Source organism: Pyxicephalus adspersus, chromosome 1 (genome assembly GCF_032062135.1).
Source record: "Pyxicephalus adspersus chromosome 1, UCB_Pads_2.0, whole genome shotgun sequence".
In the NCBI taxonomy this organism is placed as follows: domain Eukaryota; kingdom Metazoa; phylum Chordata; class Amphibia; order Anura; family Pyxicephalidae; genus Pyxicephalus; species Pyxicephalus adspersus.
Window position 1 is genome coordinate 51,656,927 of NC_092858.1, and position 23,578 is coordinate 51,680,504.

Here is a 23,578-nt window from a genome sequence, read left to right on the forward strand (position 1 = left end):
TATTTTAATTATTTTTTCAAAAATCGGGGGTGGCTTATTTAATGGGGATGTCTTAAAATCGGGGAAACACGGTAGCTTTAGTCTGCTGATGCGGTTGACTTCAAGATGGAGGTGACCAACAGCAGTCTCAAAGATTTTGAATGCCTACACAAGTTTTTAGTTTTTTTAAACTAATACATAATATGCCTAACAGGTAACTAATATACATGAAATATGTAAACAATGCACACATAATCTCATAATACAAACCTTTTACAGGTTTTGACACGAATTGTTGCTTGCAGCATTAGGTCCATGTGAATTGCTCCTTCTACTCATAGGAGTCTTCCTAAAGGATCTAGTTTCACAATATGCTATAAATCTCCTTTGATATTTCTTTTATAATATATCTAATTGTATAAAATAAAAACATGCAATACCAGTTTGATTCCTAAGATCAGACGTTTTTGCTTGATAAATTATGTTAAATCTTGTAAAGAAAAACAAAAACAGGGTAATTAGTGTAAAAGCTTTATGATTTTTTTTTTTAAACGTTTATGTTCTGTTTTTTTATTTATTTATTGCAGAACATGGAAACAATTCATATTTCATATGACTAGCACTCATTTACCCTTTTCAGGTAGTGGAATATAGGACATCTGAAGCCTGAAAAGGAATATTTTTTTATTCCCATCATCAAAGTGATTCATTGCTAATATATGAATATACTTCTATTTCACTTTTCATAGTACTTTGGTAATAATAATTAACTTGCATTCCATTAGACAAGCATGTTTGGTCTTCCAACAGAGATGCTGTAAAAAGATTCTGTCCAATTTATTCAGCTTCCTATTTTTGACACAATACTTCACTTTATTGTTTGCGAGGCTAATGGATTTGGTGGGTATTTGTTTTCCCGGCATGAATATTTTCTCATTTGCATTAATCACCAAATCACTTCTCTCATTATTATACAAAAAGATATGCTTGATTTTAGATGTAGACAATTTAATTTACATTGATACATAGATATTATACCAGTGTCCAATGTAAGGTCATGGAAGTCATTTTTACATTTTACGAACACTTCAAAAGTGACTGTATTTGAGATTGGGATGAGCATCTTAAAATATCATATGATAAGTATGCTACTGTTAAGAGGTAACATTTCTTCAATCTTCCCTCCTTAATAATCACTCAGACTGTATATTATACAGGAATTATTAATTTCAAGCAGTCAAGCCTTTTACAGGTGTCACACCGACGTATTTTTTCAACAATTGCTAATGCCCATACTACATTTAAACATATTTGTGCAAATGTTTAAATGTGTTATAATGCAGACATATACTTAACCTACGGGTGTGTACATATGTTCACCTACTGTCACTGTGTACAATAAAATAAAATAAAAAATTGTATTGTTATAATGCACAAAATAATTTGTCCTTATTTGTCCTTATCCAAAATTGGAATTTTCTATTTTAATTACCTTTTAGCACAGGAAGTCACTGCACAGGAGATTTCAGCATGTAAACAAAAGGAGAGTTAGGATTACAGGAACAGCTAAGTTTGCAAGGAGGAAACATATGAGGACTTTAAACGTTTATGAGATGGAGTTAGATGGAATTGGAGGCCTAGGCAAGATAGAAGCTTTTCCCCCCTTCCCAACCACATTCCTTCAGTTGACATTCATAGAGATTGCAAAAGGCTGTTACCAAAGGACACTAACTACCAACAAGTGTAATTCTGTCTTTGCTTTTTTTAAAGAAACGAACAGGTCATTTAATGTAGGGGAATGTAGGTTTTAGCTGGGACTCATGAACATTCTTTAGGTCCTAGGTTCCTTTCTAAATTTCCCTGTATATGGTGGGGTTATGGACCTTGGGGTAGATCATCACTCTGTTTTGGCAACTTTGCACTTAACAGTATCAGCAGCACTGGAAGATAAAAAAAAATAATTATTTTAGCTACTACAAAAGCAAGTGATGTTTCCTCAATGCAAACTGCAGACTCCAGGTGTTTTCAGTTTTGTGTCCAGTATCCAAATATTGCAGTCTACAGCCCAATCTAAAATGTTATTAATAGAAGGAGGTTCTTTTTTTAAACATATTTTTATATTTGTTCATATTGGCAGTAGTATGATATACATCCTATAATTTTTTTAAGGAAAAACCATGGTAAGCTTGGCCTTTAATAGTCTTGTAAGGCACTTTATCATTGTACATTTTCTATATATATTGTGGTCTCTCAGGATGAATGGCACTAATGGGTTCAGCCAACGACAAGGCAGTTTAATACTTCAAACTGTGCCACGGTTTTATAACCTTAAATTATGGTTACTTAACTGAAGGCCAAAATGGAAGATGCATGTTGTCTATATAGATTTAATATAAAATTGCTAATGCACCCGCTAAGAGAATGCAAACCCCTTTCACTGATTTATAATGGAACCATTCAGCATTTACTATATTATAGAAAGGCAGTAGCTGCATTCAGATGTTATACCTGAGAAATGAAGAATAAAAATATATACTCCTTGCAAGGAAATGTAACCTTATTCAATAAAACAAACAAAAGTTAAATGACAAGGGTTTGTGCCAATTGATTTTTTTTGGAGTCTTTTAAAATTTTGGAAATCTTTCAAATATTGCATAATTGCACATTCCAGGCATAGCATCCATTACCTTACTCTTATTGATAAATATTGGGTCAGACTGCTGGAGACAGCTTTAACGGGCTCCTTAGCAATATTAGTAGGTACCTGGGCTTTGCTCGATACATTGGCCTGGCCAGTCAGCCCCAGTAGGGGTGGGGTGGGTGGTTGGCTTTTGAGGTAATCAGAACAAGTAAATTTTATTTATATTAAAAAGTTGATTAAACAGCAAAGTTGTTGTTAAGAGTATTGGAGGATAAGAAGGCCCTAGACAGAGTAATGCTACTAAATTGACATAAATGCAATGATGAAATTGTAGAAAAGGACATAAAGTACTTGGATCTGAGACATTTATGGCCCTTTTCTACAATGTCATCATTGCATTTACAGTGTTCTTCCCAGAATATTTTTTCAGCCGGGTGTGGTAAAGCTGTAGCTGGGTGGTCAAAAAGGGTGCGGGGCATGACAGAACATTTAGTGTTCCCAGTAGTTTGTGCCACAGGTGACCAGTTACCCTTATTAGTGTCAGTGTTCTACCTTCCCCCTATACTTTGTTCCAACTTTCTAATGCCTGCCCTGCTAGTATGTCCAATTTTTCCATTTTATGTATTATGCCCCAACTGTCCAGTGCTGTGTATTTTCATCTAACCACCTAGTGTTCTAAGTTCTAGGAGTGTAATGCCTTGAAGTAGTGTAATAGTTTGATCAATGCGGTGTAACAAGTGTGGCTTAGTTCACATTAGCAGCAAAAAAACATTTACTGTTCCTGAGTGACTACTGGTAACTGCTAGGCACCTGGGATTGGTAACAGGCGTGCTGGTCTTTTTCAGAGCTAGCAGTATTTTAAGCAGCAGTGGTTCCTGGCGTGAGGAAGGGGAAATGCAGCAAATGAAACCAACTACCAGTGTGAATTCACCCTAACTTCAGATGTGTCCCATGCTGGCTCAGCTTCCCTCTATTTTCTGATGCCAACTGTAATGTCCTGCATCACCTTGCACTGCACATGCATGAGATTGAGCATTTGTTTTTTCATTTTTTTACATTATGAGAAAGCCTCTGAAGATGTATTCGCAGAGGGAGCAGCCCACAGCCGATTGGTATTTGTGACACAGACAAATTGTGAAGATAATCCACTGTGTGTAATGATGTCATTGGCAGCGCAGTGTGATAGCTGTGTTTGTGTAAAAGCTGCATGTCATATTCTGCAGCCTAGCAACTTGCTTTGTTCAAACCTTCAGATCTCCTAAATCGTTGGTCGTAATGAGTTGAAATTTTTAGGGTACAAGGTACCCTCATAGCTACTAGTAACCAATTTCTTTAAAGAATTTTAGGAAATAGGGGTCACAAGTTTAAAACTGAAAATTGAACATTCGTGTTGCTGTTTCAAAAGAGAGTATGTCTAAGAGCCCAAAATTGAAAATGCAAATTGTGGACACCCAAGACCACTTAAATAGCAAGAAGCATTGGGGTGGGGCCCTTAAATTTTTACCTACCTTTCACAGAATTATATTTGTCATACTATGCTACCCTGTCTGCTTCTCTACCTTTTTTCTCTAGAAAACCCCCAATTTCTCTAGGAACAGAGCGGTGCAGGGAAACAAAAATAAAGGTGCAAATGGGGGACACTTGTGGCTAACAGCCCCAAACCTTCATCACCATGATATCATTACAACAATTCTGTCAATTAAAACGCACCTCCCAAAGAAGAGACCACCTTCAAATAAGAGAAGCAGACAGGGTAGTGTAGTTTGACAGTTACAGATTTGTGACAGGTAGGTACATTTAGGGGCCCTACTCCAATGCTTCTTGCTATGTAAGTGGCCCCGGGAGTTCCTAATTTGCATTTTCAATTTAGGAATCCTAGGTGCACATTCTTTTGAAAGAGCAACCCCAATGTTGTATTTTCATTAGGATTTTAATTTTGTGACCCCTCATATCTTGAAATTCCTTTAAAGCTAGGGAGCTGCTAAACTTTCAAGTCATTACAACATACGGTTAAGGAGATATGAAGGTTTGTACACAGTGATTTCTATCAGAGTTGCTGCTGATGACATCATTGTACATGCCCACTGGGGCACATACATTTTAGAAGCAGCTTTTTTTTAATAGAAATCCCAGCTCATACTATCAGATATGGGGGCAGGGCTGCCTGTGTGCCACGCCCATCAAGGCTAAGAGCTGCAGATGGGAGGTGGGCGGCGGAGACATGGCAGCCGGGCGGAGCAATCGGCTTAAAGCTTCTAGGGAGGACTATGCATTTATGTCAATTTAGTAGCATTATTCTGTCTAGGGCAGGGATGCCCACACTTTTTTGGCTTGCGAGCTACTTTTAAAATGACTAAGTCAAAATGATCTATCGATAATAAAAATGCTAAATATATATATATATATATATATATATATATATATATATACACATACATACACTGAGTATGACACAGAAGCTAAGCTGAAGCTAATGAGACATTGAATGGCAGAACATTGCACAGACATTTCACTACAGGACTATAGTGACAGGAAAGCACTGTTTACCTGTCATAGGAGTATGACGTGCCGCACAATAAAAAGAACTGCTAATCTGTACAAAGGTATCTCGGTAATTGAACCCTGACACTGAGCCTGAACTGACTGGGCTGCCCAGCACTGCTCACCTCAAACTGCCCTCCCGCCCTCTCTGCCTCCCTCGCCACTGTCACACAGCCTTCTCACGCACTGAAAGACATGTCCAGCGTCCCTATAGACGTGCAGCAGGGCTGCTGGTTAACAGCAGGGAGGCGTAAGGCAGGGCTCAGTGTTTTGGGCATCCCTGGTTTATGGCCTTTTTAGCCCCCAGTACTTGAAACAACAGCTTTGCTGTTTTTTTTAACTTTTTTAATATAATTTTTTTAATTTTATAGTTTTGAAATATTAACCCCAATAATAACCTCATAGAAAACTAATGAAACATGAAAATAAAGCAAAATTAAACTAGATACGCCTACATATACAAAATTAAATTTTTAAATACTTAATGTCAGTATATTTACAGAACTAATCACAAAGACGTCATTGAAAAACTCAGTTTGTATGATTTCCTTTTATGCTGATGATCACGTTAAAGGCTCCAGCAGTAGTCTGCCATCATGTGTCTATCCCATGTGCCCTGATACCTTTCTTCCATCACCTTCATATCTTGATGGAACCTCTCCCCTTGTTCCTCACTGAAATCGCCAAGGTTTTCTGGAAACTTTTGCAAATGGCTATGGAGATAGTGTACCTTTATGCTTATAGTGGCACCTAAATTTTTAAAGTTTGAGCAAGTTCTGTACCAGTTCTTCATAATTCTGTGGTTTATGGTTACCCTAGAAGTTCTTGACAAGCATGACATAACTTTGCCAGGCAGAAGATTCAGTATTAGTCATGTAACTTGTAAAATTTTAATAATTTATCCGTTTCCCGAATCTGGGGTCAATCAAAGATTCCCGCTTTAAATTTTTCAGTACTCATTGCAGGGAAGTATCTACAAATGTTTGAAGCAACCACCTTCCTTGTTCAGAGCTCTAACAAATTGCTTCATTAATCCCAACTTTATGTGTAGTGGAGGGAGAATGATTTTTTTCTTTGTCAACCATTGGCTCGTTAATGATGTTCGCTGCACCTTTTTTCATGTTTTTTCTTGAAGGCCATGTCACTTTTTTCCAGTGATCCTGCTTTGGTCTACTATCCCACAAGCAGATGAAACATGGGTACTTTGTGTATCCACTTTGCTGTCCAAGTAGAAAGATCACCATTTTTTATTCAGCACATTTGGACCATTGGTATTCATGATAGCAAAGCTTTTGTAAGACCATTTTGATATTTTCATATTCTTCTGTAAGTTTTGTTGAGTGACCAATTGGAATTGATGCATAGCAGTTGTCATTATGCAGTAAAACAGATTTCAAACTTCGAGTGGAACTGTCTATAAAAAGCCGCCAGTCTTCTGCTCGGTATTCTGTTACTCCCATATGGGCTAGTAGTCCAGGGATGTTACAACAGTACACAAAGTCTCCATCTTCACTGAAATACGGTAGGAGTGTCACCTCTTTTGTCCCATAAATCGTTATTTTAACTTCTGGTCTCAGACAGTTCTTTTCTTTTAGCCTGGATGCTAAAAGTTCAGATGCTTGTTTTGACAGACTTAGGTCACGTATTAAATCATTGAGCTCTTCTTGGGAGAACTGTTGGTTTGATGAAACACTTCCTTCATATTCACTTCCACTGCTAACTCCTGGATTACTCTCCCAAACACTGTATATCCTCCATGTAGGATACAGGAATATCAGGGAATGTACTGAACACTGGTATGGGAACATCAGCACCATGCGGCACAGGTCGTCTTGCTGATTCCAGATCAGGATACTCCCACTTGTTTTTCTTGTAACGATTGAAACCTTTTACATTTACAGCACAAAAATAACAATCATTATGATGATTTTTGAGCTCTCTCCATACTATAGGTACACCAAATTTCAAACTTTTCAGTTTTCCATTTTTCCACTGACGTAGACACTCTACACAAGTTTTGCATACCATACCATATGGGGATCCCAATACTTATCTTGTTCTTTCAGTTTAATACCAAAATATGCAAGATATGCTTGTTTAACAAATTCTTTAATGTTTATTTTCTGTTTTGCTTAGAATATTCACCACAAATGTAGCAAAATAAATTAGGGTCATTTAAACAACTTCTTGAAGAACTCATATTTCTGTAAAAAAAAGAAAATGTATTAATAAAAAGAAGGCAAATGAAAGTTTTATCAAAAATAATGCTACATTTAATATATAAAATCCAAAACGCCGGCGTAAATAAAGATTGATAATAATATGCTGTGTTGTTGGTGAAATCGTCCATTCTTATTCCTGTATCACAAGAACTAGAGCCAATTCAATTAAACTGATGTCATTTCTGGATTCAGCAGACCTGAAATACACTAAATATATTAAAAAATCCTTGGCAAGTGGGACATTTTTTATTTGTTTAGCTGTGTAATACAGTTTTTGAGTCAGTATTTTAAAAGGTAATGAAGCCAGTGAATTAGAACACCAACCAGACAAGCTGTTTTTTTTGAGCCAGATAAGAAATAAAAATTTTAAAATATAATAAAATATTAAAATATTATGATAAAGCTGTAGCAGGGTGCTGCAGATGTCCACAAAAGCTAGGTGTGTAATAACAGACAACCCCAACTTTTTTCATGAAGCACAGCACAGCACAGGGTGCCTCTTAATAGATTCTGAACTCCTAACATTGCATTGTGAATATATGATGGTACCTCAAGTCAATTCATCAAGGAGGGGTCAGCACTGTTGGCTACATCTGCCACTGATTGTGGACTCTGCTAAAGGCAGCTCCCAGCTCTATGTAAAGTCTTTTGTCATCACCTTGGACATAAATCAATAGGACAGCAAAACGTTGTAAAATATTACAGATTACAGCTGGGATAAACTTTAGGTTAAAAATTCATAGTACATAAAATACCACAAAATATATCAAAAGTTTTTCTCTCTCTCTCGCTCTCTCTCTCCCCTCTCTCTCCCCTCTCTCTCATTGTATATAGCCTATTTTATTTTAACAGTATGGTTATAGGAGGACATGACAGTGTGATAAACGGTATGTTTTTATTTTTAGCATTTCCCTGTTACCCAATAAGAAAATAGCTGCTGGTTATACAGCTTTTGCCTTATTTACCTGCAAAGAACTCTCTTCTGTGTGTCTGCAATACTCCTAAATGATCTAGTCATAGCCCTCTGCTCCTTGAAAAGTAACTGAATTCTGGAATGTATTCCCGAAAAGGTAGAGTGAAGGTAAAAAGGGTAGTCATGGTCTCCTGCAGCTAATCTTTCTACATTACTGGCTCACAGTTTTTTGTCCTTTATGTAGTATGTATACATGGCGGCACCTGTCTAGGAAGCTTTTGCTTTCTCCTGTAAGAGCCTCCAGCAAGAACAGGGAACAGCACAAAAATGTCAGCAAATCTCACTGTATATCACCTACAACTAATAGCCAGGCAGTAGTGCATTTGTTCTCACACAGACATATAGTAAGGAGGCTGTAGGCACAGGTGTAGATTTACAGCTATACAGGCCATAGGTACAGGTGTGCCTGGACACCCTCAAATGCCTCAAGTTGTACCACTATTTTTTCAGGAGGAATTAAAAGTTAGACATTCGGGATACCGCATACATGCAATAAACAACTGCACGGTTGTAACATCTTCTGACATTTTTTGCAGGAAAGGGCCTGCCTGGTTGCAAATGTTGAATGTAAGGGTTTAGTCCCGCTTTTAAGTTTTTAGATCTATATGACATCCATTTAACTAACATAGCTTGCAGGGGAGCTTGACATCAGCAGTCATCATGTTTCACACAAAACAGAACACATTTTATTATTAGTTATAAAAGTTGGCTAATGTCTAAACATATAAGACATCTACATATTTGTACATTTTTAAACACAGAATGTTTTGTTTATGAATGTCACAGACCTCGATAATTCATAAACTGTGTATTTTAAATATTAATTGATTTTATGGAATTGGTAAAAAAGCTGACTGTGGAACAAGGTTAGTCATTTGCCGTGAATGCATATGTCAAGATGGGGCCTCTATACACACAGCTAGATAAGTAAATGTTTAATGCTGTTGAAAGGAAATGGCTTCGAAGTCTTTTGCTACAGCCTCTGCTTCCTTCTTGCCCATTTTATTGCTCTATTCAATCAGGTTTTTGCATGCATGTCACACAGCATCATAGAACAGAAGGATCCTGATGTAGCTAGGCGGAAATAAAAAGCCATTCAAAATCAGAAATCTTCCTAAATCTTACAATGCATTTTATATTGTCTGCTACATTTCCAATATGATTTTCATCTATTGCTTCTGTATTACTGAAAATACTTCAGCAATGTTTAATATATGACTTGCCATCTGCAATTTATTGTGTTGCTGCTCACTTCAATTCTTCCAAATAGAATTGTTACATTAGCTAGATACTCAAATAATTTTAAAGTGTTCTCTATAATAGTGTGTACTGCGTCTGCAGCTGTATGTCATAAACTCATTGCATATATTTGCACTTTCATATAATGATATGGGCAGAAAGCATTTTTATTGGAAAGATAATTATTAATGTTAGATGCATAACACATACATTTTCTGCAATAAGACAAACTGAGAAGGTTTTTTTAATAAAAAAAATTGCAGCATTTATGTTATACATAGTCATGGAGTTTAAAATACATAAATTGTCAATTAGTTGTAATGATTCACTGTGGGGGCTTAGTAATTGCAAATAACGTCTTTAAAGCACATGCATTCATTTAAATCTGTACAATTTCTCTAACTGCCAGTCAGTGACCTTTCCCATTGATATGACATGCCTGTGAATGGTTATTATAGATTTCCATTATTATCTAGTGGTCACACTATATGGCAGATTACATTCTTGTTAATTTCACATTCTTTTCTGACTGGTAATAGTCTCATAGTGCAAACAAGGAATAAAAGCACTGTATAGCATTTGGACTTGTTAGAAACAACAATAGACCACAGCGAGTTATCAGAGTAGATCTTTCTTGATTTCCATAAACTGAAATTTCCTCAGTTTTCTGTAGATTTTTTGTGTGTGTGATTCCATCCTTTTTTTGTGTTTAAAAATTTTCTCATAATTCCGCACATAAAAGTTACTATCTAGCTTATCTGTAGTAGATCTAAACTTTAAAGAAAGTAATATTTTGGGTATGTCCTAATAGGCTGAGACAGAACTGGCCATTTTTTCCTTGTGTATATCTAAACAACAACATGTTTTTACTGTAATTCCCAGCCCATTCCCTATCCACCAGGGATTTTCTACCAACCTGCATAATATAAAAAGAAAACTTTAATGGCAGTTTAACTTGGAGAGAGGTATCACCAGTAAAAAGCGAGGGAAATCTACTACAGCTGGTGTACCTTCACTGTCAATGAAATGCGTTAGGGCTCCTACACTTGTGTAGGACATCCTGGTAAAAGAACATGGGGTAAACACTGATTGGTGGACTACAATCTATTGAATATTATAGAGAAAGCATTGTCTATACGTTATACCGGTGATAGAGATAAATGTGAGGTATTGTAAAGTTTAATGATTTTAGTGGTATTTTAATGCTGAAAAAGGCTGTGATGGGGATTTGTAGTGGAGGATAATTTTGTAGCATTGCAGCACAAAATCAAATCTAGCATTACATATTTGTTTTAATAGAAAGTAACATCTTTCTATTGCATACTGTCACATAAGGGAAACATTAACAATAAAACAAAGCAATGTTCAAGAGAAAAGCTTGCAATATGAAAGTAATTGCATAAGGCGATAAATTTAAAAAATAACAGCCAGTCTTTATTTGTGTATTCTGGTCAGACATCAAGAAGAAATATATTAAATCTTCATTTGTGTTATTTTAGCATATGATTCTTGCATTATTATTGTAAGGTGTTTTGGATTTAGGTTTTTTATAATTTAATAAAACAAATTCATTTTTTTCTCTTTTACAATTTTCCATTATCATTAAAAATGTTTTAATTTCATCTTTTTATTTATTTAAGAGTTTATCTAAGCACAGTCGAAGCAATATTGGAACAGAAGGAGGACCTCCACCATTTGTGCCTTTTGGCCAGGTAGGATTGTGCTCAATTTGTTTTTGCACCAATAAAGCAATTGTTACTGGGGCTTGCAGAATGTTTTGCACACAGTTCAAAGTAAGTTCCGCTGCACAGACAATGCGCGTGTGCGGCATTCTAAAATGATTGGCACTTGGAATTATGTGTTTCGTTTCTGATATACATAGGTCTGCAGTTAGCCTCGTTTAGTGTGAAATATATTCTCTTCTTTTCTAAATCAATTCCAGGGAACCAGGTACAATCTTAATATACATTTATATCTTAAATACATTTATATCCTAAATGCAGAACTAATACAATTTCTATTTAAAAGAAGAAAAGACAAAAGCACTTGGAGCATGTGTTTTAGCCCTATTAGCCCTATCACTGAGATAATATGTAAACTGCTATTATTGAACTTGTTCTAAAGAATGCTAATTACTTAAATGTAAAACTCATTTTGTTTCAGTCACACACCTGTGACAATCCTGCAGACAACAGTGTGATGATTATCTGAACACATGAGCTGTATACTTATTCTGGGTCAGTGGTTTTGAAGGTATCAAAGACAGAGCATTCCAACACCAACCAGGCAAACCGTAATCTTTAGATTTTCAGAAATGGTAGTTTACATAGTCCCTAAGTGAAAGGTTTGCTAAATTTCAGGAGGGAAAGTTTACCTTTCTCAAGATGTCTTTAGTCAGAACCAGATAAACCAAACATTTTTAACATATATATATTTGGTAGCTTTAGATATCAATTGTGGAGTTGGTTGCTTGCTTTTTAAATATTCTTGTAACTTGACAGATTCTTGCATGCCTTTAGATTATTTTGTTTTCTTTACCACTGCTCTCTCTTGTCTATCTTTTCTGAAAATTATATCCTTTTTTGTCTAATAGCTTAATAGCTTTTGTGTTTTGGCTAATTTACACTGTTTTTTTTTCCAGTTACAATATCAGGTTAAAAATGGGTAGCTGTATGCCGCTTTCAGTAGCTTCTCACTTTGTTTAAAATGTTTATGTGGAGACAAAAAATTGGAAGCTGCCATTCCATACTTGTTTTAAAGCTGAACCACAGCTAGATTTAAGATTCAAATCAATTAAAATGTGTTAGCAAATCACTAAATGCATTCTTGTTAAAAGTACGCTGTGAAACTATCTAATTTGTTCCCTAAAATTAGTCTTTTGCAACCCTCAGAGTGGGAAAGCGAGAATCAGCAGAAGGAGCCATTTGTTAGTTTGTGATGAGGAACATGCTGACAGTAGGCGATAGCAGAATTACAAAAAGAGTCCATCAGTTTGGTGCTTCTCTATTCTATGTCCAATCACTAGCTGTCAGTCGAATGTAAAAAAGTAATCCCCTCTTGTGCAAGGCAGGGTTATGTGGCAGAGCCATGTAAATCTATTGATACACATAAATACAAGTAGCCCTCATATGTGTATTTTTAATCTGTAAATTTAGCCTTCTGTGTGGAGTTCAGCTTTCAAACGACATGCTTTTGAGTTGTCAACCTCTTCCAGGCTTCCCTGCATTGCATCAATGACCTTGGAAAAGCATACAGCCAATTCTAGGTCAGTGACTCCCTATGTGGCGAGGCTGCACCATTCAAAATATACGAGTAATTGCAGTGGTAACCACAACATTTCTTTACTCTCAACTGTCTTCTTTTTTTGTTTTTTTTGTTTTAACCAACACAAAAGTATTATAGTGTGTATAGAAACTTTTTTTTTTTTTTTAATAATACAAGTTAACACATAATAATAAGGAGAACAAAAATCCATATGTGCTCTATACACCCCATATGCTCACTACATTGAGATGCCTGCAGATCTGGTATAGTAAAAGTAAAAAGTGATGTTTTATTTCATAATGCACCGATAACTGCCTAGTAAAAGGCAGCAGGCACAGGAGGAAGCAACAACACTGCAATATTACATTTGTGGGATCTCATCCATTTTTAGTAGCATTAAAGAAAACATACATACACCACGCTTTAATGCAGGAGTCAAAAAGTGTTTGCTTTGGAGTGTGTTGGGCTCATATATATAATTTTCTCCCTTATGTATAGAAAGGTTGGATAGTAGTTTGTTCTAAAGCATATAAAGAAGATAAAATGTTTAGTAGGATAATACTTTTCACAGGCCTCTAAGCAGGGAATACTATAGCTCATACAACCTGAACTATAATCACCTTTGTCTGCATACCAGCAGATGTCCCTTCCTTTTCAGGTACCACTAAATTAGAGGCAACTTACAGGTGTCCTCAAAACTACTAAATCTCCAAATATTTTTCTTTATGCCATAATACTTGTGTAGTGATGTAGTCATTTACAACCTATGACAGAATAGTAACATTATTTAATTTGTCTTTTTGTGTGACAAATATGTACTTAGTAGTTAATTACTTGAAATAGTATATTCTTTAAACTGTGTATGGATCATAGTTGTTGACTTGTGATTTACATGTCTTGTTTCAGCACCGTGTGTCTGCCATTTCAGTAGACACCAAAGAACTTGATAGCCGGAAAACACTGCAAGCTTCCAATGCTGCCAAAACTCTGGGGGAGAATGATGAGTTTGAGAAGCAAAGGACAGCTGCTATCGCTGAAGTATCAAAAAGCAAAGAGGTTTAAAGTTTTTTTTTTTTTTTTTTGTTTCTCATTTAAGCATCTATGGTAGGTCTTGGGGCACAAAAAAAGTAAAGAAAGAAGAGAGAAATATGTTTTGTTTTTTTTTAAATGTAGCTTTTAAGTAAAAAATCTGTAATGGTTACCTCTTTTGACTTTGGAGATGGCCGTACACAGACTGATTTTTATGTTCAGTGGAGCAGCCCATTAGATCGTTATATCAAATATACATAAATCCTTTTTCCCATCCAATTCTTTATTTATTAAATTATTAACCAAATTCAAATTCAAATGGCTGTAATATTTCTGTATCTTATGAATTTTTGAGACCCCTCAATGATTTCTCTTTATTTAGATTTTAGAGCACATACACTTATATTCAGAAATTAAGAATGTGTTTTAGTGCAAATATAGCAATGCATATTGATCAGTTACAAGGAATCACCACTAAAGAATCAATCATACATGAGTTTTGGTGTATGGTAGAATGCTTTTTAGTAAATAGTTAACCCAGATCAAGTTTAAAACCGATGAAACTAAAATACTACCTACTACCTACAATGTGTGTTTCCTGGTGTATCCTTTTTTAAATTTGTATTTATTAAGGTTTAAATATTCATGTTTGGCTACCTGTCTTTTGAAAAGCTAGCCATACACAAACTGAGTTTAGTTGTTCAACTTAACATTGATCGATTTTGATATAAAGAAAACAGCCATTGCTTTGACTCGACTTGGACGATAAATACCACAGAATGTGGATAGATAATCTGCATTTGCATTCTACAAAAATATTCAACATATGAGACTCCAGAGTAAAACTGTACCTTTTAATCTCCCCTCACATCCTGAAACCTCAGAATCGTTCAGGCCTACTCTGGTATGTGCACCAATGTTAATCCTTGTTTATAGGTAATCTCGTTTATATGATTTCGAGAGTTTTGAGGATGGATAAGTCAGGAAAAGGAAAGTTGAATTTCAATAAGCTTTTCTGGGGTATTTGCTTCCCACATGACCTAGTAATGAATAAAATATCTTACACTTAAAACATAATTTACAATGCAATTTGTGCAACTAGGTATAGACTGATGTCCAATTTTTATATATAACATTGTTTAAGATATTGTGGGCATATGAGATTGCAATCCAGTGAAATCCCAATAATTTCAGAGTATTTTTGTTTTAATAAATATGGTAAACTGCGCTGATTATGCGGTAATTTAAGGATTGTTATGAATCCGCATCCCCACAGAGAGCACTGCTTGATTACCAAGGGCCTATTTGTTTATGTTGCTTTATTGGCTGTCTTGAAAATATACATGCCAAAAACAACCCCATCTTGTTTTCTATAAATAAGCCTTAATAATATGTGCATCAGTATCCTGATTTGTTTGCTGGAAACTGATTGACAAAATGATCACATTTTCTGGCGTCTTTGCATGCTGCTGACTTTTATCCTTCACAAGGAACTTCAGAAACTTGGACTCGGATGTAAAATCCCTGGAACTTGCCCAGTTTAATGCTCATGTTATTTTATATCCTGCTATATAGTTTTCCATTTGCCTTTATTGTTATGATTGAGTTTAGAGTAGCACATAAACATGAACATTATATAACTTATTTTTACGACTTGAAACGTTGACAAGAATGAAGCAACCAATGAGTAGATTATTGTTCCGTTTTATGGAAATGAACATTTTATTTATCAGTAGGTACAGCTCAATAATAAAAAATGAAGCTCCTGTGAATTTGTTGCTTCCTGCATAATGGCTTAATCTTTAGGATGAGTTTAGAAGGGAGTTTTTTTTTTTTTTTAACACAGCCTTTCTTATCTTCAGACCAAGACGTTTGGAGGAGGTGGTAATGCTGGAAGCAATCTCAATACAGGTGCTGGAGTGAGTCGTAACAGGGAAGCGTTCCAGAAAGAGAAGATAATCAGAAGTGAAGGCAGATCAGAAGGAGTGTATCGTGAGCTGGTAAGGTTTAACTGCCAAACAAAGCATTACATAACAAAATATTCAACAAAAGCAAATACATTTCCCCTCTGTTTTCTTTACCCCTGCTCAAAGGCTCTCTCTCTCTCTCTCTCCCCTGCTCGCTCTCTCTCTCCCCTGCTCGCTCTCTCTCTCCCCTGCTCGCTCTCTCTCTCCCCTGCTCGCTCTCTCTCTCCCCTGCTCGCTCTCTCTCTCTCGTGCTCGCTCGCTCTCCCTTCTGCTCGCTCTCTCTCTCTCTCTCTCTCTCTCGTGCTCGCTCTCTCTCTCCTGCTCTCTCTCTCTCTCCTGCTCTCTCCCTCCCTCCCTCCCCTGCTCTCCTGTTCTTCCACTCTTTCTTTTCACATCAGTTTCTCTCCATTTTTTCTTTTCTTTTTCCTATAGTTTCCTCCACCTTGTGCCCCTACCTTATCCTTTTCTTTTTCTTCATTGTACTGTCTCATTTTATTCAGCTTCTTTTAATATTGTATTTTTGTGCTTGTCCTTTATGTTTCAAATCTTATTTTCAAATGTTATTGTCCAAATCTGTATGCCTGTTATTATTATTATACCGTATTTATATAGCACCAACATATTTATATGCAGTTCTGTACATTAAATAGGGATTGCAAATAGTATAGACGTTATCTGTGAGCTGCTGTTTAAATTGTATGTTGACTTCAGCAACATTCTTTTCCTACCCCCTCCTCTTTTTATTGCACTAGCATTTGAATATGTTTCTTAAGTGCCAAATAAAAATCAAGTTTTTGACAAAAAATCTGTTTTGCACTGTGTCCACTTGACACCACCTGTGTAATCTCAAAAAGGGTTCCTAGTTCTCACCAGGGTCTGCAGAAGGAGTAGTTCGTATAATGTAGAGATCTAAAATAGAAGTGTTTGACTAGATTAGTTTTTTGTTTTTGAAGACAGTGGATGTGGACTGATAAAGCTCATTTAAAAAAAAAAAAATATCTGTTGTCAGCCTACAACTGTACTTAAAGGTCTTAAAAGGGATGAAAGTCAGGGAACTGTGTAGTCAATGCAGAGGTATATTACCTACTTTTTTGGCTTGACATAAACATTAACTAGATGAAAAAAAAAAATGTATTCCAGACCTTTTGTTTAAGCTACCAGCTGGTAGCCAAAAGTGTTTCTTTTGCGCTTAATTTGAAAGAACCCTTGGACGTTCTGATCTTTTGCAAATACTATCTCTGCTTTAGTATATATATATTCTTTACGAGGATCTGTGATCCTCGTAAAGAAAATTCAGGTGATGTTTCCATGGCTAACGTAACATATTTTGTGTAAGCTTAAGACTACTTAGTTATCTTCATCAGGTTTGTTGTCGTATCCATGGAAAAAAAAAATTCTTTGTGGTTCTACTTTTCTCTTTAATTATTTTCTGCATACCGTATGTACCCCCGTATAAGCCGACTTTTTCAGCACCCATGTGCTGAAAAAGTCACCCTTGGCCTTTACGCCTGTCAGGTGCAGAAAAACACCCGATCCAGCAGCTGCGTCCAGCAAAAGCCGTCGGGGGTACACCGGAGTTAAGCCAGAGTTACAGCGGCTACACGCCGGCACCAAATTCAAAGGAGTGAATACCGTTACAGTGCAATCTGATGGTCATGCGAAATTTTGACATCACATTACTACTGAAAACCCTACTTACCTTGTTCCCGCAGCTCCTTCAGAAACATCTTCTTTGTTCTGTCTTTAGCCACCGAATGCAGAGATGATTTTCGGGGTTTCCCGGTGACGTCGGTGCGGCGGGAGGCACGGGGGTAGATTCAATACATAATAGCTGTATTGAGTCAAATACAAAGAAATCATCATATAAGAGATATATATATATATATATATATAAATATATATATATATATATTATACATGCTACTGTACAGTTATATTACATTATACACTTTTTTTTTATTTAAAGTTTATTAAATTTTTTAGATTTATTAAATAAACGCTAAGGGGGCTACAGTGGCTGAATGCAATACCGCTTTGTACTGCTTTCCAGCCGGACAGAATCATACCGCCAGGGAGGTTAAAGAGAGTTTAGTGGTTGGATACGGTAAGTAGTATACCTAGTAGTATCTCACTATGGTATTTGTTTACCGTAATATGGCTGTAATGGCTGTATTATGCAATTTTATTGGTATTTATTTTGAATATTGAAACTTGCCAGTAGCTGCAGCATTTCTCACTTTCGGCTCATACGCGAGTCAATCAATTTTTCCTGTTTTCCAAAGTAAACCTCGGCTTATACGCAGATCGGCTTTTACACAGGTAGATACAGTATTACACCCCGGAACGATATACAGTGGCCTGCAGCCACTAGATTCTATTTATTTTCCCTGAACAGTTTTGAAAACAAAAAGTTAGTTGCAACTATGTTAAAGCAAAATTCTAGGCTCCTTCTGCTTGATTTGGTTATATTTTAGATCCCTTTGCTATTCCCTCCCTTAACTGTCATAGGTTTCCAGATGCTACAGAAAGCACCACACTGTATTCACACAGCAATGCTTTGTACAGCATTTTTCTGTGTGTCTAGGGCAGGATAGCAAGACCTTTTTGTCCATCCTATAAGGGAAAAGTAAGCCAGTCTACCCTCTCCCAAAGAACATTCCACTGATCTGTAACATTTGCCTAAATCATAAAGCTAATACCAGAAATCTTTGCATTTATTATTTCTAATATTAATAATTCCAACAGATTTTTTTGGAAAGTCCTGGGGCAGAGGGGATCCTGTAAAAGGAGAAAGTGTAGGCAGATATGTGGAGGATGGTACCAGAGGTGTTTTCCCTTTAATCTATCACTGACCCTATAGCAGGAAAGCTGCTTCTGGTCTGTCACCACCCAACAGCTGCAAGTTTTCTTTTTTTCCAGTTAAATGGGCAGGGTTTTAGTTAGATGTGGAAAACAATGTAATCTAGGCATTTGAATTCCATTATTGCATGTCAACATTGATCTGGTATAATGGCTGGTGTTTTTAATTAGTGTACAGAAGGTCATGGGTTTGAGGCTTTCCATGAACATTTTGCAGGTTGTACAATTTTAGCCTTTTTGGAAATTACAGTATCCTAATGGTAATAATCAACATTTTTCATGTACCTCATATGCTTGTTCTCGCCATACAGAGGTTAGCAGTAGGTGAGATACATATAACATATGCAAGCAAAAATATCACTGACAACTGTTAAACCCACTTCCACAGATGTCTGAGGCAGCACCATTAGGAGATCACTGTTTAACATAGATGTTCAGGTCCATTTCAGTTTGGATACAAGTTTCATGCCGGAAGAATGAGCATTGCAGCCTTCCTTAAGTATTGCTTGCACACTGCTCTAAGATTAGAAGGCTGAATGTGAGAAAAACAAATAGCTTAAATAGTAGCTCCATGGCCTACGTAGATCAGTGGAAATATAGAAGAACATGGTACTTGCTCTTTCATCCCTCTCCTGTCCCTTTCATGACAGGAGAGGTGTCTCTGCAAGTGTGAATCAAGAAAGGTAATGACGAGTTCATCTTAATGTAATTTGATGTGTATTCTCTATTAAGTATGTATATTCTGTATTAGGTCCACCAAATCCTTAGTATAATCAGAGTATAGTCTACTCTGAGTATTAAATTGTCAATGTTTTCGTAATTTAGCAGTTTGCATTTATTAAAGAAAAAAATTCCCTAGTGAATTACAGAGAACCATTATCAAAGGTAGCAGATATTACTACATTTAAGATTTTTACTGGATAGCATTAGTGGGTCACTGATTGTTTTAACTTGTCTAGAATTGATTTGAAAACAAAATGTGTCTACTTTTTATTAGAACAGGCAGTAATGCTCCATTTGATGACTAATTATGCAGCCAAGCAAATACTTTTTTTCTTGTCTGTGCCCCCTTCTGTATTGCTTGGATATGTCAAGATCATAAAAACCTATGTAATCTCAAACACAACTAAGGTCGCTTTTGCATGTGTTTGTAGTTTCATGCTGACCCATTAAAGTTTTAACAATAGTTCTGTTCATCACCACTTGATTTGTATAGGTAATTCAGTCATCTTGTTATACTCAGAATGTAAGCAATATGTAGTAATGTGTACAGTGGATTGAAGATTAATTGATCCATCAATGCCTGGGGCACAAAAATAAATTAGGTTTAAAGCTACTGTTGCTTTGTCAGCAGTGTGTGGCAACGATGATGGTTTTTCGATTAGACATGTTAATAAAATATCATGCAACACTCTCTGTGTATCTCTGTAATAGATGTTCTATTCGGATGATTCTTAGCTGGCTTCTCAGTACATTTTATCCCAGAAGCCTTTTAAGACATTGCATATTTGTCACTCAATAATCTAATTACATCTGAAAATTGCTCTAGTCCTAGGCAACTAAATAAGTGTCCTTTCAGGAAGCAAGAAAATACAGTGAAGAAAACGGCGAGATCAATATAATGTTTCAGCTTTAATGTGCAAATTAATGGAAACTACCGTAAATCTCTCCTTTTTTAAGTCCTGTTGTGATTCATTTTAAACATTTTATCTTTTTGTGTCCTTATAGCAGCTACATTTTCACATCTTCAGATCGCTTCAAATTATGTTTTATTTAAGCTTCTATTTGTCTGTGCTCTTTATATTTTTTATGATTTATCACCGCAATATCACATTATATAAATGGTATTGTTTGCTGGAAATCTGATATTGCATTAGGCATTTTTGTAAAAACAAAGTTTCAGAATGCTTTGCAAAATCAGCTAGGGAAATTTGCTTACAGCCTTAGTGACAATCTTGCGCTGGAATACGAAATTGTATGTTGCCAGTTATTGAATTTTTCCTGTAACTTTATTCTATTACAGGTTGATGAAAAGGCACTAAGGCACATCACAGAAATGGGCTTTAGTAAAGAAGCAGCCAGGCAAGCACTTATGGACTACAGCAACAATTTAGAAGCTGCTTTAAACTTTCTATTGGCTGGCAGCAAGCCTAAGCCTATTCAAGGGCCTCCGGCACGAGGTATTATCACTTGGTGTATAACATGGGATAGTCATGGATGTATAATGGGATAGTCATAGATCAATTTGAAACATAGCGTTCATGTGTGCATAGGACAGCATAATCTCAAAACCATTCCCAGACCCTTTTTTACTGAAACATTAGGGGCCCTGAACTGGTGTATTGCATCCATGGATCTATGAAAACTGGCAGGCAATATTTGTTGTAAGCAAATAAAATCAAAAGATCCAGAGGTATTGACATGCAAATAATCGTAATGTTCACCTTGTTCTGTATATATTGGTTCCTGGTGGTATCTAGTAAGGTATCCAATAATTCTCATGAACTAGAAAGGTGCATGAGCATTGATTACACTATACAGGAACAGTCAATATTTACATATGTCAGCTATGTGAAATGCATACTGAGGCCATTGATGAGCTCAATATATTCTCAATATGCAAGTTACCTCTAGGCCAGCAGTGGTAAATAAGTTTCTCTCTGGTCAGTTTAGGTGACACTGTTTACTTTTAGGCTATCTGTAAGGGGGACAGTCTTCCCTGGTCTTCCCTGGTCAGCAATGTAAGATGCATTCACCCCACTGAAAACAATGCTAATGTACTGTGACCTGTGGATAAAGTAATATTAGAGTGGGGATTTCCTAAAGATCGGAAAATTATTTTAAGGTTTCCCCATGTTAAATAGGCGGAGAGATTCTGGTCTAAGGACAGACAGTCTCTTTAAAATGTGGACCATACTGTCTAGCAGTGAAGGAACAGCTACTTCATACTGAAACAAAGTTGTAATTGTGGCTTTTACAGAAAGTCACCGGGGTGTAAGTTACTAAATTCATAGTTATCTGGCTGTCACATATCTAAAACTGTCTTTAGCTTAATACTTTCTCTTTTGAAGTTTCAAAACTATTATGAATATTATTAGGGGTGAAGTAAGAAGCACAGATCTCCAAATGTTTTCAGGTCATTGCATTTTAACATTGAAGCCTGGGGATTATATGACAAACAAATTACATGTTTATAAGTAATACTACAGTCTCCATAATCCTTACTTACTACAGATTTGCATCAGTCGTGGATATGTACTTGTAAAGAAAAGGCTAAAATATATTTAGGAGAAGTACACTATTACAAGTCCAACCCATAAAACAAATCCTGTTTATATGGCTATTTCTCTACCTTTCTGGATACAGTGAATTCTTCCAAATAGGTCAGCTGCTAAAGATTGTACTTTAAAATAAATAATAGTGAAGTTTAACATGTATATGTTTTCATTTCATGCATAGGAAAAGGGAAAGGCCGAGGGAGAACGCGGGTAGAAGAGAATGATGAACTGACAAATTCTAGACCTTCTGCTCCTAGCACTCTCTTTGATTTTCTGGAATCTAAAATGGGAAGTTTTTCTATTGAAGGTGAGTGCCATTGTTATAATATATATTAGGTTCATTTTTAGCAGGGTGTAAAAGGAAAGTGCGATAGAATATTATATGAGAATCTATGTGTATGTGGCTGATTCTTATCTTCATCTGTGGGGCCCAACTGTCTATATCCACACCTGGCATTTGTGACCTTCTGGCATGTATTGCACTAAATAATAATCCTGACCTGAAGCTAAAGATTTTGGCATTGTTCAAATATATACCTTTACTGGCTTCAGTGAATGTTTACTTTTACCTATAGATGATTAAAAGCTAGGTTCTAAACCAATCACAAATGATACAGAATCATGTTTGTGCGATATATACTGTACAACAAAATATTTTTCTTAGCTATATATGTTTGCCTGTTTCAATTGGTTATGAGATTTAAAAACTTTCGCCATTCTTTCCAAACTCTGTCTGAATATTGAAGCTAGCAAGAAGTTTTTTTTTCTTTGTAGAAATTCTAGTAAGTGGTCATGTTTGCTTTACTTTGTTTTATGACCACTTATATACAGATTACATTTTCAGCCAATTTAATATGTGTTGTTTCTGAGCCTCTGTACTTCACAGGCATAGGCACCTTTTGTTCACCATTTGTCCCAGAGCTGTATTTCCTGTGATTATAGAGAAGATAAGCCTGGGGCACAAACAATTTGTCTGTCACTGCTAACATTGTTAACTGCAGATATGTCAAAGATTCTGAATAAATACATTCATGATGTGGTAATAATATTTTTTTAAACTTTGTTTAAACTTCTAATTTAAAAAATGTAAAATCAGGCTCTATTTTTCTTCCCAGGTTAAGTATTTTTTACATTTGAACTGGTATATAAGGGGTCATTTGTTCCTAAATTATGTTGTCTGCCTTGTTGTTGGCCACCAGTTGATTAAGCTGTTTCTCTGATCTGTGAAACCACAGACAAATGCAGTTCCAGAACATGCCACTAGGAGTCAGCCAAGCATTAACCAGGATTATTTCTCTAATGGTATTTTGAGTGGGAAAAAAAAAACTTGGTTTATACTTGAGTGTGTGTTATAGCAAGCCATGCACCATGTGTACTATTTACTTTTTTTGGATAAGTGATCTTTAAAGCACAGATGGATTCCAAAAAATTGTGATATTCCCCCAGGTTCTCACCCTATTGCCTCGATTGAAACCAGTGTCCTGTTACCATTAGGCTTACAATATGCTTTAAGAACTTTGGTTTCTTTTTGTTTGTAATTTGTTTTATCCAGCTATTCTTTCGTATTTTATTAAAATATTTCCTTT

The 23,578-nt window shown here is 36.0% G+C and overlaps 1 protein-coding gene across 3 annotated transcripts in view; it reads left to right on the top strand.

Moving 5' to 3' along the window:
- The window catches only part of TDRD3 (tudor domain containing 3), a 153,708-nt gene that overhangs the window by 91,633 nt on the left and 38,497 nt on the right, over nucleotides 1-23,578 (top strand). For all 3 annotated transcript variants that reach the window (XM_072410485.1, XM_072410486.1, XM_072410487.1), the window contains 5 exons: nucleotides 11,236-11,307; nucleotides 13,766-13,915; nucleotides 15,751-15,888; nucleotides 20,738-20,894; nucleotides 22,174-22,299. In XM_072410485.1, coding sequence (XP_072266586.1) covers nucleotides 11,236-11,307; nucleotides 13,766-13,915; nucleotides 15,751-15,888; nucleotides 20,738-20,894; nucleotides 22,174-22,299 — 643 coding nt within the window. The remainder of the gene's footprint in view (nucleotides 1-11,235; nucleotides 11,308-13,765; nucleotides 13,916-15,750; nucleotides 15,889-20,737; nucleotides 20,895-22,173; nucleotides 22,300-23,578) is intronic.